Source organism: Oncorhynchus kisutch, linkage group LG30 (genome assembly GCF_002021735.2).
Source record: "Oncorhynchus kisutch isolate 150728-3 linkage group LG30, Okis_V2, whole genome shotgun sequence".
Classification (NCBI taxonomy): Eukaryota; Metazoa; Chordata; class Actinopteri; order Salmoniformes; family Salmonidae; genus Oncorhynchus; species Oncorhynchus kisutch.
The window spans coordinates 14,036,491-14,053,979 of NC_034203.2; the positions used below are offsets into that span (position 1 = coordinate 14,036,491).

The 17,489-nt window shown below is 40.0% G+C and overlaps 1 protein-coding gene across 1 annotated transcript; it reads right to left on the reverse strand.

The window, feature by feature from the left end:
- Window positions 1-5,559: 5,559 nt before the first annotated feature.
- Window positions 5,560-17,456, reverse strand: LOC109875424 (epidermal retinol dehydrogenase 2-like). The gene is made up of 4 exons (XM_031810486.1): window positions 17,348-17,456; window positions 7,899-8,028; window positions 7,554-7,653; window positions 5,560-6,004 (listed from the first exon to the last, which is right to left on the reverse strand). Exons 2-4 carry the CDS (start codon window positions 7,959-7,961, stop codon window positions 5,856-5,858), a joined length of 312 nt encoding a protein of 103 aa, XP_031666346.1. The 5' UTR covers window positions 7,962-8,028; window positions 17,348-17,456; the 3' UTR covers window positions 5,560-5,855.
- Window positions 17,457-17,489: the final 33 nt, after the last annotated feature.

Here is a 17,489-nt window from a genome sequence, read left to right on the forward strand (position 1 = left end):
TTGGAACGTAGTGGCTGTACAGTAGCATGCTATATATGACGCCAGAGCTCTGGCTCTGCGTTTCACAGCGCAGTATGGGTTTTGACTGACAGACATTCTGAACTTTAGCACCACGCACGACAAGAAGTTGCCCCAATCCTTCCCGGTGATTGGGCAACTTTTGCTAATTTTTGTTGTTGTCTGAGTGATGGAAATCCTGTAAATGAAGATGACTCAATGTATTTCAAGCAAGCCAAACACCCGAGTCCAAATGTGCACTTCACATTTCCAAATAAAACTCATGTCATGTCATATACAAGGTCAAAGTTTATGATCATTATGTTTCATGTACAGTTACAAGAGGACATGGTGTCATACCCCAGGTTGTTCTGAACAGTGTTTATTTAGAAAATTCACTGTGGCTCATGACTGCTTTCTATGCTCCCCAAAATTACAATTGGTTTCTCTGAACTACCTTGTGAAAGCCTGAGAATGTAAGATCGTATTTAATAACTTAGCTAGTCATGTTGGCAATAGAACAAGCTTTCAAATCATGCCTACCTGACCCAGATTGCGATTTATAATGGACCCTTTTTAAATTGTGTAAACAACAACAGCAATTGCGTGATGGGGGATGCAGGGTTGTGTTCAAAATGAAACAACTACGAGTCTGGGTTGTTCTAGTTCCTCAACAGCACAATTAAGTGAGCTGAAAAAAGTACCTTCTAGTTGAAGACTCTGAGTCGTAATAGTGCATTGAAATGACTTCGGAACTGGACTTTGGAGAGATGTGTCCACTTGGAGACACCAGTTAGTCCTCTCACTCAAACCCTTGTCATTTCTTTGTATTATGTTGCACCTACCCCACATTTTCCAGGAATGGTCTTTCAGATTTTGTTATCAACAAATGCAGATAAAAGTACATTAAATGTAAAATGCACATACAATCAACAGTGTAATATTTGGATTCAGTCTTGTCAGGTGAACTGCTATGTACTCACCTTCGGTCTAATAATTGTCCCATTATCTCCAAAATGTTCAATTTCAATTGCTACCATGGTTACGCATATGCTTTTCACATTTCTTCCGTAAGAGACATTTCTATTTAGCCCCATACACAGGCCAATTGCCATGAGGGTAAAGGTTTAAGATGTTAATAATAAGGAAGCAGCCATTTCACGTCATGATAATTCAGTCTAATTGGTGGTGAGTGATTAAGTCTACTGTATTAGTCATGGCTGTATTGTGTTGTGTTCAACATGAAGCCAACAACTCACTCTCAAAGGCCTCAAGGAATGAAAGTAGCTCTGCAAATCGCTCCAAATTAAGACTTCACCCACCAGAACCTATCCAAGTTTCTAAAAGCCCTCTTTCTCTCACACCTGTCTCAAGGACATTTCCATAACACAAAAAGGCTTTGGTGTAGACTTAAATGTTGAGGTTGGAGATAATTATATTCGGCTGCAGTACAAATCAGGTGTAGGTCTGAATAAATCTGTGTTGTCTCCAGATAAATAGAGTCTTGCCGCCCACTCAACCAGGTGCTGCTTTATCAGTGACTGAGCCGTAATTGGCATCAATGCATAAGTAATGGCTTGATAAGTGTTTACTGGTACTTGCAAGTCTTATGGAGATACATAAAATACCTATCCAGGCTTGCCTTTGTATCAGCTAACCACATATAGTGCCTTCAGAAAGTATTCATACCCCTTTACTTATTCCACATTTTGTTTTGTTACAGCCTGAATTCAAAATATATTTATTTTTCTCACCCATCTACACACAATGCCCCATAATAAAAAATTTAAAAAACATCTTAGAATGTTTCAAATGTATTGAAAATGAAATACAGAAATATTTACACCCCTGGGTCAATATTGTGTAGAAGCACCTTTGGCAGCAATTACAGCTGTGTCTTTTGGGGTAAGAGCTTTCCCCACCTGGATTGGGCAACAATCCTTCAAGCTCTGTCAAATTGGTTGTTGATCATAGCTAAACAAACAATTCTCAGGTCTTGACATAGACTTTCAAGTAGATTTAAGTCAAAACTGTAACTCGGCCACTCAGGAACATTCACTGTCTTCTTATGCAGCCACCACCATGCTTGAAAATATGCAGAGTGGTACTCAATAATGTGTTGTATTGGATTTTCACTTCGTATTCAGGACAAAAAGTGAATGGATTTGCCACATTTTTTTGCAGTATTACTTTAGTGCCTTGTTGCAGACAAGATGCATATTTGGAATAGTTTTATTCTGTACAGGCTTCCTCCTTTTCACTCTGTCAATTAAGTTAGTATTGTGGAGTAACTACAATGTTGTTGATCCATCCTCAGTTTTCCCCTGTCACAGCCATTCAACTCTGAACCTGTTTCAAAGTCACCATTGGCCTCATGGTGAAATCCCTGAGCGGTTTCCTTCCTCTCCGGGAACTGATTTTGTAAGGCGTTACCCTTTTACTAAATTCAGTTTGGACATTTGGAACCGTTAGCAGGATAAACTCCTGCCGAACGAAGCGAGTACCCACCACATTTCTGAACAATAAAAATGCCCAAATAAAATGGTAGTAAACCCAAAATGGCTTTATAAATAAATTATTACAGTGACTGAGCCTACGATTGACTAGAGAAGGCCAGCCAACCCTTGTATATGAAGTGCAGTGGTGCGGTAAGGGTTTTGCAGTTTAAAATACATCTCAATGCTCCATGGTAAAGGGTGTCAATTGATCTCAAACACTGAGCAGAAGCATTCATATTTAAAATGTAGCTGATACTAGCCTCCTTCTGGCTTCAAATGAAAAACAGGCCTTATTTCTAAATCAAAATCCCAACTTCAGCCTCAATTTTTTTGTAAGTTGTTGAATATGCAAAATATGCGAATTAAGCCAATGACTTGAGGACTTTTGTTCCCAGTAGCCATCTGATTAGGTTGTAGAGGGGTCAAGCTGAGTGTCAGTACCCAAATGGCCCAGCTCTTACAGCAAAAAACGGTTCCCCCATCACCAGGGGCTTGTTCAGGAGGGTACAATGTTACAGAAAGTTTAGATAGAAATGTAGATGTGTGTAGATAATAATATATGGCCATAGAATGAGAATCATACCAGTTGTGCATCAGATTGCTTTAACTGAATACACCCCAGTAACTACTGTATTAGCACTGACTAGGTTTGCACTGGGTATGAGTGTTTGCTGAATGATCGCACACTATCAGATGACAAAAACGTACAAAATATTTATTATAATTTTTTGAGTATTCACATAAAAGGAGATTCAGAATTATGGCCATATAAAAAGTTCAACATACTCACACCCAACCACAAAACTGCATATCTACATAATGTAAGAGGTTTTTCATTTACAGTGGCATTAGGCACATTCAAACAGCACTGACATGTTTTTGTAATGCAGTAGTAAAAATGTTTTGGGAATAATCAACTCCTTCACTCACTAGTTCCCTAAAATATATCGTTATGGAAATCCATCAATGCACATTTAAATCCTTCAGCGGGACTTTGGGTGACGTCTGTGTATCACAAATAAATAAGTAAAAGTGATAGAATCTACCTTTTGTACCAATGATGATGCACCAACACTATGCAGATGGAATTCCCTGATACCTCCCATTGCCCATCTGGTGAAAATTGAATGCTGACAATTTACCTAGAGCCATTATCCAAATGTTGGGAAATTATGTTATACTAACAAATATACCCCTGGAGTCTTCCAACAGTGTGAAATGCAGACAGCTGTTAAAACCACATTTCTACACTTTGCTATCAGTAGCCAATGACGCTGATGCTCATATCGAATGGCTTCGAATGGAACAGAAAGCACAATTCACAGTCTGAGTTGTGTGTTGGCAATGGCCATCGGTTAAACGTGGGCCAAACAGCGTGCAAGGGACCGACGCAGCTTAAGGCATGTTGTCTCATAGTGCTCTAGTGCTCTGTGTTCTCGAAGGCAACCCAGGTACTTCCCCAGGAGAGCAGTCTGCTGCCACCTCAAGGAACTACGAGGACACGGTGAGGAAAGGTCAGCCACTTTATTAAATACTCACGTCACCATTTGTGCATGATCAACTCTCTTGGATAAATGACCATCTATAGTGGATCAGAAGTGAAGTTTTCAACTAGAACCTGTGATCGTTAATGTGTGCTCCCAAATAACAACCAGTGTCTCTCACAATATCTGAAGAAAACCACGTTATTGAATGTAGTATTCTTTATTCTAGTGAAGAAACATCGCATTTTTGTAAAACATATGTTTATCTTGACTATATCTGATCTTATTGAGCCTGCCTGATGCAGTGAAGTAGCACACTTCATAAGTGCTCGCAGTTTAGCCTGGCTATGCATTTGTCCATAGTCAAAATACTAAAGTTCTGTTGCTTGGCAACCCAGCTCAAAAGCTTAGGTCCACATACACTAACGGTATGAAAATGTTTGACTATTGTCTTAAAGTGTGGGGGTTTTGGTTGTTTAAGTTGCATTTCAGATAATTTTGTGCCCAATAGAAATCAATGGTAAATAATGTATTGTGTCATTTTAGAGTCAGTATGTCATTAAGAATAGAACATGTTTCTAAACCCTTATAATTATATAATATATCATTATAATTATCATACGGCCCAAAAAAAAATCGAACCTCCTGTTATTGGTAATGTTGAGAGGTTAGAATGTCGGGGGATATGATCATTGTGCCTCTAACTTTCAAAGTTGTGCCTCTAACTTTCCTTGCTGTTACACAAGGCGTTTCAACAGCAGAATCTGAAGTTGACCTATTGCAAGGTGATTTGATTTTAAGGAGGGGGTGTTGCTGATATATATTGATTATTTTAAATGGCATGGAACTATATTTAACTATCAATTTTCCCCACAGTCCTGTCAAATCCTTGTATTAATTATAACCCCAAAATGTATTACCCCTCCACAGTTATATTAATCTTAGCCTATAAAGTCCGGTAGCCTATGGTGTTGGATGCACTTTCTGGCCATGGTTGCTCATACGGTGGTTACAATGTATCATTTATCAAACGTTCAGCCTCCCGGGGGGGGGGGGTTGGTTTATATCGGGGACAGCTCTAGCCGAAGACAGGCTACCAAAACTATGGGCTGTCCCCGGAAAAAACAGGGACGTCTGGTCAACTTAACCTATTGACCTTACTCAAGCCACCTGTGACCATTTGGTCCATCCGTAAATCCCTACCATACATAGTCTACTGTAATCTGACCACATTAGGACACCTCGCTATTCTGTTTGGCTATTCCTGGCCTGTCTGAAGACTCATACTAACAGCCTAGCTTGGATCAGGAACAGTAAAAACAAGCTGCAAAAGCAAAAGTGACATCTAGGGCCGATATTAACCATTGAAATACTTTAATCTACTTTAGGTGGGGAGGCAGGCTAGAGAACTAGGATAGGCAACAACAGAGGCCACCAGTCCACAGTAAGCAGCATTTTGTCTAGTGTAAAGTAAGTACTTACATGTTTGTTGTTGATAGTGATTGTGTACACACTCTAAGAGAGGAAGTCTCCCAGCACCTTCGTTACTAATGTCATAACACAATAGTCAATTCCACCCTGTCAATGCCGAGACAAGGCCTTCCATTTCACGCTTCATAAAACCAATCTCAATTTAAAAAGTATCTTGTTCAGTTTCATGTCCCATAAAAACAGAACTGGCCCTGGCTCTTAAAGGGATTGCATATTAATTTATTCATGGATGAATAAATACCCTTCAGCAGGGTCATCTCAAACTTTTCATGAGAAAAACTATTACAAATATGCAATGAGGATAATAACCTCTTATAAACACAATGGCAACTTTAAAGTGGGAAATGTAATCCCATATACAGTAACACTTCTTATGGCTGATAACTTACTTAGAATTGCAGCCATCGAACATGCCAGTGTTCATGAAGTGTGGACACACAATGGTAGTCTTGACACCATCCTTCCCTGTTGCCAGCAGCTCCAGAGCCACAGACTCAGCAAAGCCAATAGCAGCAAACTTGCTGGCACAGTAATCTATCAGGAGAGAAACACATGTGTTGGCATACAATAGAGCAGGATAAACAAAGTTCTCAAATCAAATTGAATTTGTCACATGATTCGTAAACAGGTGTGGACTAACAGTGAAATGCTTACTTACAGGCCCTTCCCAACAATCAGATAAAGAAAACAGAGAAATAGAAGTAGAACACTACAACAGAGGATATATAAACAGGTCTCCACATCAAGATAATACTAACTAAATTGTGGAATTGCATTGTCCTTTAACCATTTGCTGTACAGCCTTATTCTAAAATGTATTACTTTTTTTTATATCAATCTACACACAATACCCCATGATGACAAGTTTCTACAACTTGATTGGAGTTCATTTGTGGTAAATTCAATTGATTGGACATGATTTGGAAAGGCACACTTTCTGTATATGGTCCCACAGTTGACAGTGCATGTCAAAAACCAAGCCATGAGGTCGAAAGAATTGCCCGTAGAGCTCAGAGACAGGATTGGGTCGAGGCACAGATCTGGGGAAGCGTACCAAAACATTTCGGCAGCATTGAAGGTCCCCAAGAACACAGTGGCCTCCATCATTCTTCAATGCAAGAAGGTTGGAACCAACAAGACTCTTCCTAGAGCTGGCCGCCAGGCCAAATTGCAGAATCGGGGGAGAAGGGCCTCGGTCAGGGAGGTGACCAAGAACCTGAAGGTCACTCTGACAGAGCTCCAGAGTTCCTCTGTGGAGATGGGGAACCTTTCAGAAGGACAACAATCTCTGCAACACTCCCCCAATCAATCCTTTATGGTAGAGGGGCCAGACGGAAGCCACTCCTCAGTAAAAGGCACATGACAGCCCATTTGGAGTTTGGAGTTTGACAAAAGACACCTAAAGACTTTCAGACCATGAGATACAAGCTTCTCTGGTCTGGAGAAAAAAATATTGAACTCTTTGGCCTGAATGCCAAGCATCACGTCTGGAGGAAACCTGGCATCATCCCTACGGTGTCGTTCTGCCCCCGAACAGGCAGTTAACCCACTGTTCGTCATTGAAAATAAATATATATATTTTTTTTAAATGGTAGTGGCAGCATCATGTTGTGGGAATGTTTTTCAGCGGCAGGGACTGGGAGACTAGTCAGGATTGAGGGAAAGATGAACGGAGCAAAGCACAGAGAGATTCTTTATTTATGAAAACCTGCGAGGGTTCACCTTCCAACAGGACAACAACCCTAAGCACACAGCCAGGAAAATGCAAGAGAGGCTTTGGGACAAGTCTCTGAATGTCCTTGAGTGGCACAGCCAGAGCCCGGTTTTGAACTCGATCGAACATAGCTGTGCAGCGATGCTCTCCATGAAATTCAATGTTGCGTTTCCAGGCTAGGCTACAGGCAGTGTAGGCTTTGTTCTTGCCCTGCACAAACACATCTGATTTAGTCAGTCAAACATTGATTAGCGTTCAGGTTTCTTGGTGCTGGACTGGAACAAAAGCCTGTACACCGTTGCTCTCCAGGACCAGTATTGAGGAACATTGGAGTAAGTCATGCGCACACATGCATAGTAGGTGATTTACCTGCTAGTCCATTGACACCAATCAGACCCGCTGTGCTAGCAACACTGACCAGGTGATCATGGTTGTTGACAGTCATCGCTGGGAGGAAGGCTTTATAAGTCTAGAGAGAAAGGAGAAGAAATCAGGATAAGAACTTCCACAATGAAATATGAATTTCAGTTTGCTTCAGATCTGTGTTCACTGGAGGGAGAGTGAGTGGAATTGCCACAATAAGGGAGAAGATTTAGGATATTGCTTTCACATTTCACTGCCTGCATTGATAAAGACAGCAAGGGAGGGAAAACCGACAAGATAGTTGTGTTGATGTCAGTGTAGCAGATGTGAGCTGTAAGCGCATTAGCTCACCCAAAAGTGTGTCATGGTGTTTACTTCAATGGTTTTCTCAATGAGGGAGTCTGGCGCGTCCATGAAATTCCTGCCTGTGACGATGCCAGCGTTGTTTATGAGAATGCTCACATCCCCCACCTCTCTCGACCTGAACATAGATGTGTTAATAAATCCTCTAAAAGTCTTTTGGGTGGGGGGGGGGGGGGGGGGGGGGGGTTAGTATACTAAACTAACATATAGAATGGTTTTAAGATACCATGGCTCATTATTTAGTTATTCGATTTTAAATTTTAATACAACTTTTAGGTATCCCCAAAAAATATTGAATTTGTCTTTTACTACTACAGCCCATAAAACGCATTGAATATCATTTATAAATAGCAAAAAAAGACAGTAGCATCTATCCTATATCTAGGAGATACAAGAAATCTCTATAAATATTCGTTTTTTGACAGTTTTAACCCCTTATTTTTGTTGGCACAAAACTACCTCCATAATTCCGTGATCGTAGAGCAAAATGGAGAATGGTGTTCATAAGCATCTCCCCTTTCCATAGAGTTGTCATGTTAGACTGAACAAAAATACCAATGCAACATGTAAAGTGTTTGTCCTGTCTTTCATGAGCTGAAATAAAATACCCTATAAAATGTTCCATATGCACAAAAAGCTTATTTCTCTCAAATTTGTTTACATCCCTGTTAGTGAGTATTTCTCCTTTGCTAAGATTATCCATCCATCTGATAGGTGTGACATATCAAGAAGCTGATTAAATAGCATTACACAGGTGTACCTTGCACTGGGTACAATAAAAGGCCACTCTAAAATATGCAGTTGTGTCACAACACAATGCCACAGATGTAACAAGGTTTGAGGGAGCATGCAATTGGCATGCTGACTGCAGGAATGTCCACCAGAGCTGTTGCCAGAGAGTGTAATGTTAATTTCTCCACCATAAGCTGTCTCCAACGTTGTTTAGAAAATTTTGCTGTATGTCCAACAAAGTGTAACCAACCAGGACTTCCACATCTGGCTTCTTACCTGCGGGATCGTCTGAGACCAGCCACCCATACAGCTGATGAAACTGTGGGTTTGCACAACCAAAGTATTTCCGCACAAACTGTTAAAAACCATCTCAGGGAAGCTTATCTGCGTGCTTGTCGTCCTCACCAGGGTCTTGACCTGACTGCAGTTTGGCGTTGTAACCCAGACTTCAGTGGAAAAATGCTCACCTTCGATGTCCACTGGCACACTGGAAAAGTGTGCTCTTCATAGATGAGTCCCGGTTTCAACTGTACCGGGCAGATGGTGTGTATGGTGTTGTGAAAATTCGACAATCTGAAATTAATCATTCTTTATTGTCAGCTCACTGGAGAGGTTCCAACAAACTTGATGCACCATAGTGAACGTCTGTCAGGAGCTCCCACGGGGCAGTCCCGTTTAGTTCACTTATATACTGGTTACAGACACGTTACATAGGCATAGTTCATAGGGTTGGTTCTGTCATGTGTCTGGCACCCTCTCCTATCTTAAAGAACATATTCTGGGCGTTCTGCCAAATAGTCTAAAGTAGGAGGTCATGACGGCCACCCTCATATCTTTACCAGGCACAGGTAGGAACCAAGGATTGTTTATGACACCAAAGACAAGATGCATGTAATGGGAATTTTAATGTGTGCTTTTCTTATAACAAATTTCTGTGTTTTATTCATGTGATGTTCTATAAACCCATGTGTTCATTGAAGTTGTTGACTGAACAAATCTTCCTCTTATCAGTAGCTGCAATTTTGCAGTACGTCCAGACCGTGTTTTGAGAACAAAGGAAAGACATCTCAGTTTCAAGGTCTCAGCTTAGAGAGAAGCCTCGTGAGGTGTTGGTCTGTCACATGTTATGAACCAGTATTGGTCGGTCACATAAATGAAACAAAACGGTAATGATGAATTAATTATGCGAAATCATGCAAATATAACTTGTCTGTGTATAGCCATATATAAGACAACTGCTGGGTCTGCCCAGGTAGAGCTCCTGATTGACATGTGTACTATGGTGCATTGAGTTGGTTGGAATCTCTCCAACGCACTGACAATAAACGATTACTCATTTAAGATTGACTTCAAGTGTCCCTGTGTAAGAATTTTCCCACAACATGTACAAAGTAAAATTCACATTCCACCCTTTTATCACTTGTATGAAAATAAATCATTACATTTTAAGGTAAATATTCTTTAACTTCCATACCATATTTATATTGAAGTAAGGGAAATCAACACATAAAACCAGACACTTCATTTCAATCCCTTCATTCTGGGTTGTACAATCCAATTAGTATGGTAATACTATCATAATTAAGCTACTTCTATTAAATGGGAGTGAATTTATCAAAACTACACGCACACAGCATGTTAAATAACACAATTTATACAAACTAAGAGACAAAAACACACGCCGCAGCCCATTTGGGAATTTGGGATCCCTAACTTCCAAACAGGGATTCCAACCAAGTTGCAGGAGTCCACTCCAGTTGTGGGGAATTATTCTCAGCAACAGTGACAATGTATTCAGCGAGATCAGTCATATTAGAAGAGTGATCTGGGACAAAAGTACAACATCCATTGCCATTGATTGCACAACTGCCCCCTTGACCTGCCAAAAGATAGTCGAGCCTCTGTTTTGCAGAGCCAGTTTCCGCAATTATTTTAGCATTTCCAGTTTTCTCTGCGTCTCTTAGAGATCTCCCATATATGGTCTAGGGTAAATGCATATTGATTTTCACAGGAAAGAGAGAGAACACGTTATAACAGTTTCACACCAACCTTGAAAGGAATGAGATTGTAGCTTGGGCTATCCTTGCCCCAATCTAGTGGCTCTCCTCACATTTTAGGGGCATTTCTGTCTCTAGAAGCCTTTCCAAATCATAATTATAACTACTGCTAAATTATCCAACCCAAATTTAGGATGACAGTCCTTAGTGCTTCATGTTGGTTCTGTCACTTTAATTTAAGACCGTCAACTTAGCAGAATGTACATTGTACAGTATATTTATCTTATTTTTCTAGCATGAAATTCTCAGCAATTGTAGTAATGACAGATTGGTATCTCAATGCATTCTTAGTCTAAATTACTATAAATGTTGCAATGTGCAGACCTCCACAATAAACCTGACAATTTTGGATAAGCCTAAATAAATTACGGGCACTGTTGACCACCCCCCTCTCAACACCCATCCTTCTGGTGTTTCTACATGTTCTTCAGATAGTGTTTCAGTTCATCCTCCCAATGGCACATGCTCAAAGTGGATGACCCTTGATAATGTCTCACCTGAGCCGCCACTGTCCTTTACAGTCCATTATGTCTTTGTCCATTTTCCTACCAGTACACCAGCGTGTTTGGATGGATCTTTCTCCATGCTCACTCCTCATGTCGCACTCCTGAGAGCAAAGGCAGTTGATAGTTTTGACTGGATGCTGTGTACAGGTTGCTGGCTTGGACTCGGGTCTCACGGTAGAAGTGGTGAAGGACCATAATGAACGCCATTGTCGTCATTGCTTCAGCCGGTTAGGGAAGGTTGAGGTTCACCCAGTTCTTGGTCAAATTATCCCTTCCATGCATCTAGATATCATCTGTGGTCACCTTCGCCATTACCTCAAAAGTGTATTTTACTCACCGATCATCTTGGCGATCTCATTGCAGAGTTACAGGGTCAGGGAGTCAGAGGGCTAATCCTTAGGGAGAAATCCCGACCATCCAGCAGACCCAATCTGGAGAAATTTGTTATTGAAGCAAGATAAAAACAAAACATCACTCGAGGTGGGGAAAACTTCAACCCATTTGGAGTAACTCAACCATTACCAACACATTTTTCCGTTTACTGGAAGGCGTGTGAAGAAAAGCTATTTGCATATTTTCCAAAGACCCAGGGAACCAAATTTGCATATTTACCATAGGGGATCGGTAATACCCCTTTGGATACATGACTCACATCGAGACTCACATGGTGACTCATGCGTACCAAAAAAACAATAACACTGCCTGTTAAATAAAAAATAACAAATTACAACTCCATAAAGGAAATAATTGTATCTTATAAGGTAATGGTAAAACAGACCAGAGACAGGTGTCCCACATTCAGGGGCAGCGCTCTCTCCCTGACATTCACGTGGCCTGAAGCACACATAGGACTATTGATCAATTATAAACTTGTTAATGATCTGGGCACCTTTAACTGCTCTCCCAATGCACTTGCCTTAGGAAGCCTTTCAAAGGGCGAGATACAGTACATAATCATTGATAAACATGTCAATATGAAGCCTGTTGATTAACAAATCTACTAGGACCTTCAAAAAGTTGGTGCTGGCTTATCAGCTCAATATTCAGGACTAAAACCATTTAATTGGATCTACTTCAATTCTCGACACAGTTCAACGTAATGAAAAAAAATATTGTTTTAGATTAGCTTATTTACATCACTGGTGCTACCTAAACTATACAATTGAGTAATTGTCTAAAACTTGTCTTATTCAATTATTCATACCTCTGTCCCAAATTCCCACACTGTCTCTCTTACAACCTGTTGAGTTCAGTGTGTACTCGAGGCAATCTATTATTCCAACAGAAGCTCATCTCTAACCCAAACAACAGATGACTTAAACACAAGAGCAATGGACCAGACCTTAAAGAGTGAGCGTCCTCTAATTTAATATCAGTCCCAATGCTCAATCCCTCCATTTTACTTGTTCAAATTACTAAGACATTGCATTATTGGAGTGCTATCTGAAAGCCAATTACAATTCACTTTGTTACTTTCACTAATCTCCATATCTGTTTCTTTCAACTAGGACTCTCTTCTCAATCTACTACTACTAATATACACGGATCAGACACCACTGATGAGTCATGTTATCCTCATGTAATCTAAAATCATGTCACCCTCAGAAACATTTTATCCTCATTACTAATGAGACGTGTAATCATGTTTTCCTCGTTACTAATTGTGACATGTTATCCTCTGAGACATGTTACTCGAATGAGATTTCTGAGACAAGTTAGCCTCTACCTGTAGACACCTCCCATCCCCCTACCCCCAGAACCGTAGATAATGTTATAGATCGAAAAACTCAGCTCACACAGAACTGGAAAACTCAGCTTACATTCACACTGGAGGTAGTCCCCTGACAGCTCTTATTCACTCAGTACATTATAGCTACATTTCTATCAGCTTATTATCCATATTTCAATCTCTTATTATCCAAATTTCAATCTTAATAGTAATAATTTCAATCCATTTATTATCCATATTTCAATCAGTTTAACACGTCCTTCCACACTTACTCAACCATACACAACTTTCACATCTGCATTCACTTAGTAAAAAGAATGACTAATGACTTATTACCCCATGTGCATCTTCAGCGATGATCTTGTTACTTGCTATGCACCGTATGTATCTCCTGTACATATTTAATAACAACACGTATTCATAAACAACTTGTGTTATTTGTAGTGGCAGCAGACCACGTAGACATTTCTTATAAATGCCTACAGACAGCTGTCAGCGGGGCTTTCCAGGGTACCGTTACGGTCCTCGCTCTAGTCTTTTCATAAGCCTTCTCTCTAGAAAAGTATGGGTACCTTTTTATGCGTTACTTGTGGGGGTCTGCGAGAAACCGGTGGGTGGGATTTTATTTTTAATAATTTAAATGTTTTATACAGATTCATTTAAATTGACTTACTGAAATCAGAAGACATGTCCCTCTTTTGTTTGTGGTTGATGCATCTCCTCCTGGACAGCTCACAGTAAGGATCTGGGTGGGTCTCCTCGTCTTTTGGTCAGACGGGAATTTCCCTAATGCTTCATAAAATGCGCCACCCACCGGTTTCTCGCAGACCCCCACAGGCAGAAGCAATCATTCTGTTCGTTGACACCAAATTGTCAAAATTCTTACACAGGGACACTCAAAGTCAATCTTAAATGAACAATTCTTTGTCGGCATGCTGGAGAGGTTCCAACAAACTTGATGCACCATAGTGAACGTCTGTCAGGAGCTCCCACAGGGCAGTCCAGTTTAGTTTCTTTAAATACTGATTACAGACATGTTACATAGGCATAGTTCATAGGGTTGGTTCCGTCATGCGTCTGGCATCTTAAAGAACCTCTGTGACTCGTTTCAGGAAACTAGGCGTATGTCGCACATCACTTCTTCACAGGAGAGCCATTTGAACGTAAACTTTTTTTAAAAAATCTAAATGTTTTTTTGGGGGCAGAAATTCCTTCTGGAACATGTGAACTTGTATGTGCCTTAATAACAAACTTGTATGCCATCTGTAAATTCAAATAAAATTGTTAAATTATGTGTAGTTTGTAGGTCATACGGTTAGAACCCCTCAGACAGAAGTTAACGCATCCCCTTTACAGACTTCAAATGAGTCCCTTGGGGCTTGTGGGGGAGTCGTCGAGCAAAATGGAGAACACCATCGTTCCATAGTGGTCATATTAGTTTGTAGGCCTAAGAATTTTGTAAGAAGACCGATTTTCAGGATGTCTCATGATCTGACAAGCACCGCTTTAGCTCAGCAACCTTCCACCGCGGATGTGGAAGGCAGACACAGGCGGATGCGGTGGAATGAGACCAAGCCCATAGATATCCATTTTAGACTGATAAATTAGACTGATTAAATTATGTCACTTGCAGTAGATTTGACGCACCCGTGTGTCATAGACGTAAGGATTTAACATTTAAAAACACATCTTGAATCAACACACATGACATTGTCTCTTACATCCTGGCAACCCAGTTATGGTAAGGAATATTTAACATTGTTGCTATGTACTTATGGACATGGGTAACAGGTTGAAGGGGTTTTAAAAGATTGCCTGGAGTTTAAAACAGACTTTTACATTTGATGTGACACCATTGTTCCATCATTTGGTGTTTTGTAGGTTTGGGCGGTATCCAGATTGTCATACCGACCTTGTGCCATACCGGGATATTCAGTAACACTGGGCATTTTTATACATGACCTTAAGCACGATGGGATGTTAAGTGATGAACCACACCGGTGTGGAAGCACCTGCTTTCAATATACTTTGTATCCCTCATTTACTCAAATGTTTACTGTATTTTGGCAGTTACCTGTATATGCGACATTTGGATCTTAAAGCATAACTGAGAAATAATTAATTTAAGTACAAATGTGACATCTTGTCCTTACCCAGGCGTCCTTTAAGACTCCATAATGATCATCTGGAAGTGTTACAAAGCTTGCTCTGAGTAGCATTTTGATCTAAATAACAATTCTTACATTAATTTATGAATATTGAAAAGTCTAAACATTAATGTAGAAAATGTACATTTTTTGATTGAGCAAATGGTTATATGTATTATTAAACACACTATGGCCATATCAAAGTTCCAGAGTGGGATCTCTGCTACTTTTAGAGTTATAATCCAATCTGTGAACATGACCAACAGAGTGAATGTGAAAATGGATTCAAAATGGTCACCCTGTTACTAATTTTCAGGATGTGCAATGATATGTGCAAGTAAAAGGAGTGCTGTGATTTGTTGCATTGCCTACTATGCCAATTCCTCTGTATAAAATAGGTGTTAACGTTGAAAAAGTTATTGAAAATGTACATTTTTTTAAATATTTAATTGAAATAGTACTCATATTACAGGGCAAGGGGTAAAGCTTCATACTATAACTTTTTTGTTGCTTTGTAGCACCAACAGATGAAACATTGCGGAGTCTTGAAGGAGTCCTGGGTAAGGTCAAAATGTCACCATTGTTCTAAAATCAATAAACGTTTTATAATGCTTTAGGTTACAAATGTCAAATATATGTAAACAATCCTTCCTCCAAAGGAGCATACTATGGATTACATTGTGAAAATCCAAAAGACCATGGTATTTTTTTACTAGTTCTAGTTTTGCAAGGAATCACCATCTGTCATGTGGCTTTACTTACGTTCTCAGCAACACTGGACATTTGGTAACCAGCTACTCCCTCGTTTCCCATTTATTCAACGTGCCTCCAGCACAATGGATTTTCCAAACATCAGTTTGCTTTGACAGACAGTTTACTTCACACAATGGAAAGAAGAGGAGAGGGGGGGGGGGGTTGGTCAACCTCCATGATGACTGTAGTAATAATGAACAAGTCACCAGCAGCATAAGACAAAGCCGGGCAAGTTCATTGTAACGGAATTACGCTGAGACTCAGATTTTTCACTTAAAAAATGTATACCGAACAAAAACCATTGATTTCAAAGTTGAACAACCCATAGAACTCTATGCACAAGGGCTACTTTTAACATTTAGCCTGAAAAACACATTTACAGGAAGAACTGTGCAGATACAAATTTTGGTTACCAAACATTGCCTCTGCAGTTTTCCAGTGGAACATTTATTTATTTATTTACTGTCAATTGTTCAAAGTAGTCATTGTGCATAGAGTTGTATGCTTTGTTAAACTTTGAAATCAATGTTTTTTGTTTGGTATACATTTTAAAGTTAATAATCTGAGTTTAAGCATAATTTCATGGAATTGCCCAGCTTGCATTTATAGGTGAACGCATGCTTGCTAACAGGTGAAAAATCTTCATCACTGAGGATCGGTACAGGTCCCCCGGCTCCAGATACACCATATTCAAGTAATCAAAGTCCTAATGGAAGATGAGTCATCAATTGATTACCTGGTCAGCCACTCTGTAGACCTTCGCCTTGTCACTGCAGTCACACAGGTAGTAGTGGACCCTAGTTGCCCCTTTCTCCTTCACTAGTCTTGCAGGGGGGGGGGGGGGGGGGGGGGGGGGCAAAATTCTCTGCCATGAGCCAGCCAATGCCTACCCCTGTGATAAGGACGATTTCCCCAGTGACATTTTTCTTCTTGAGTCAGATGAACGGTCTGACAAATGCCTCCATGTTGTAATAGATGGACATTACAATGAACAAAAGTTTCCAAGAGGATATTAATTTTGCTGACCCCTGGAAAGACAGTTCTGTTTGTTTTGGTTTAACTGTTGTATGCTGGCAAATTTGTTTGTGCTCGTTGGAGATCCTAATAAGCAAGAAACCCAATGAATAGATTTCAGATTAGCATGATTTGATCTAAAAAGGTCCAATTTCAACTGATAATATATTCATGATTCATGAAATGTCCTCATGAATCCATACGCCAAACACAACCTCAATTCAGTGATGTAGACAAACATTTGGAGCACTGAATGATAGGATATAGCGAATAAAAAGTAGCAAATTAGGTCAACATCATTTCCGTATTTAAAAATGTATCAAAATGTAACCAATGCAAATTTACCTCAATAGACAATCAGCTCAACCTTGGATATTTTGTATCGCCTCCTTTCAACACTGGACATTCGGGTCTTTAATCGACCTTTGCACTCCGCGGTGAAGCGCACGGTAATTAAAGCAAAAAAGATACTCACTAAAACAGGAATTTGTCTACTTACTTCTTGTTGACATATAACTACCTTCTGCGTGGTTTCTTCGTTGCTTTTCCCGTCTTCAAGTGCCTGAACAGAGCAGCCGAGCATACCCTAGATTTGATCTGGAGCCTCTATGTAAGGTCACATGACACCCAATCAAAACTCG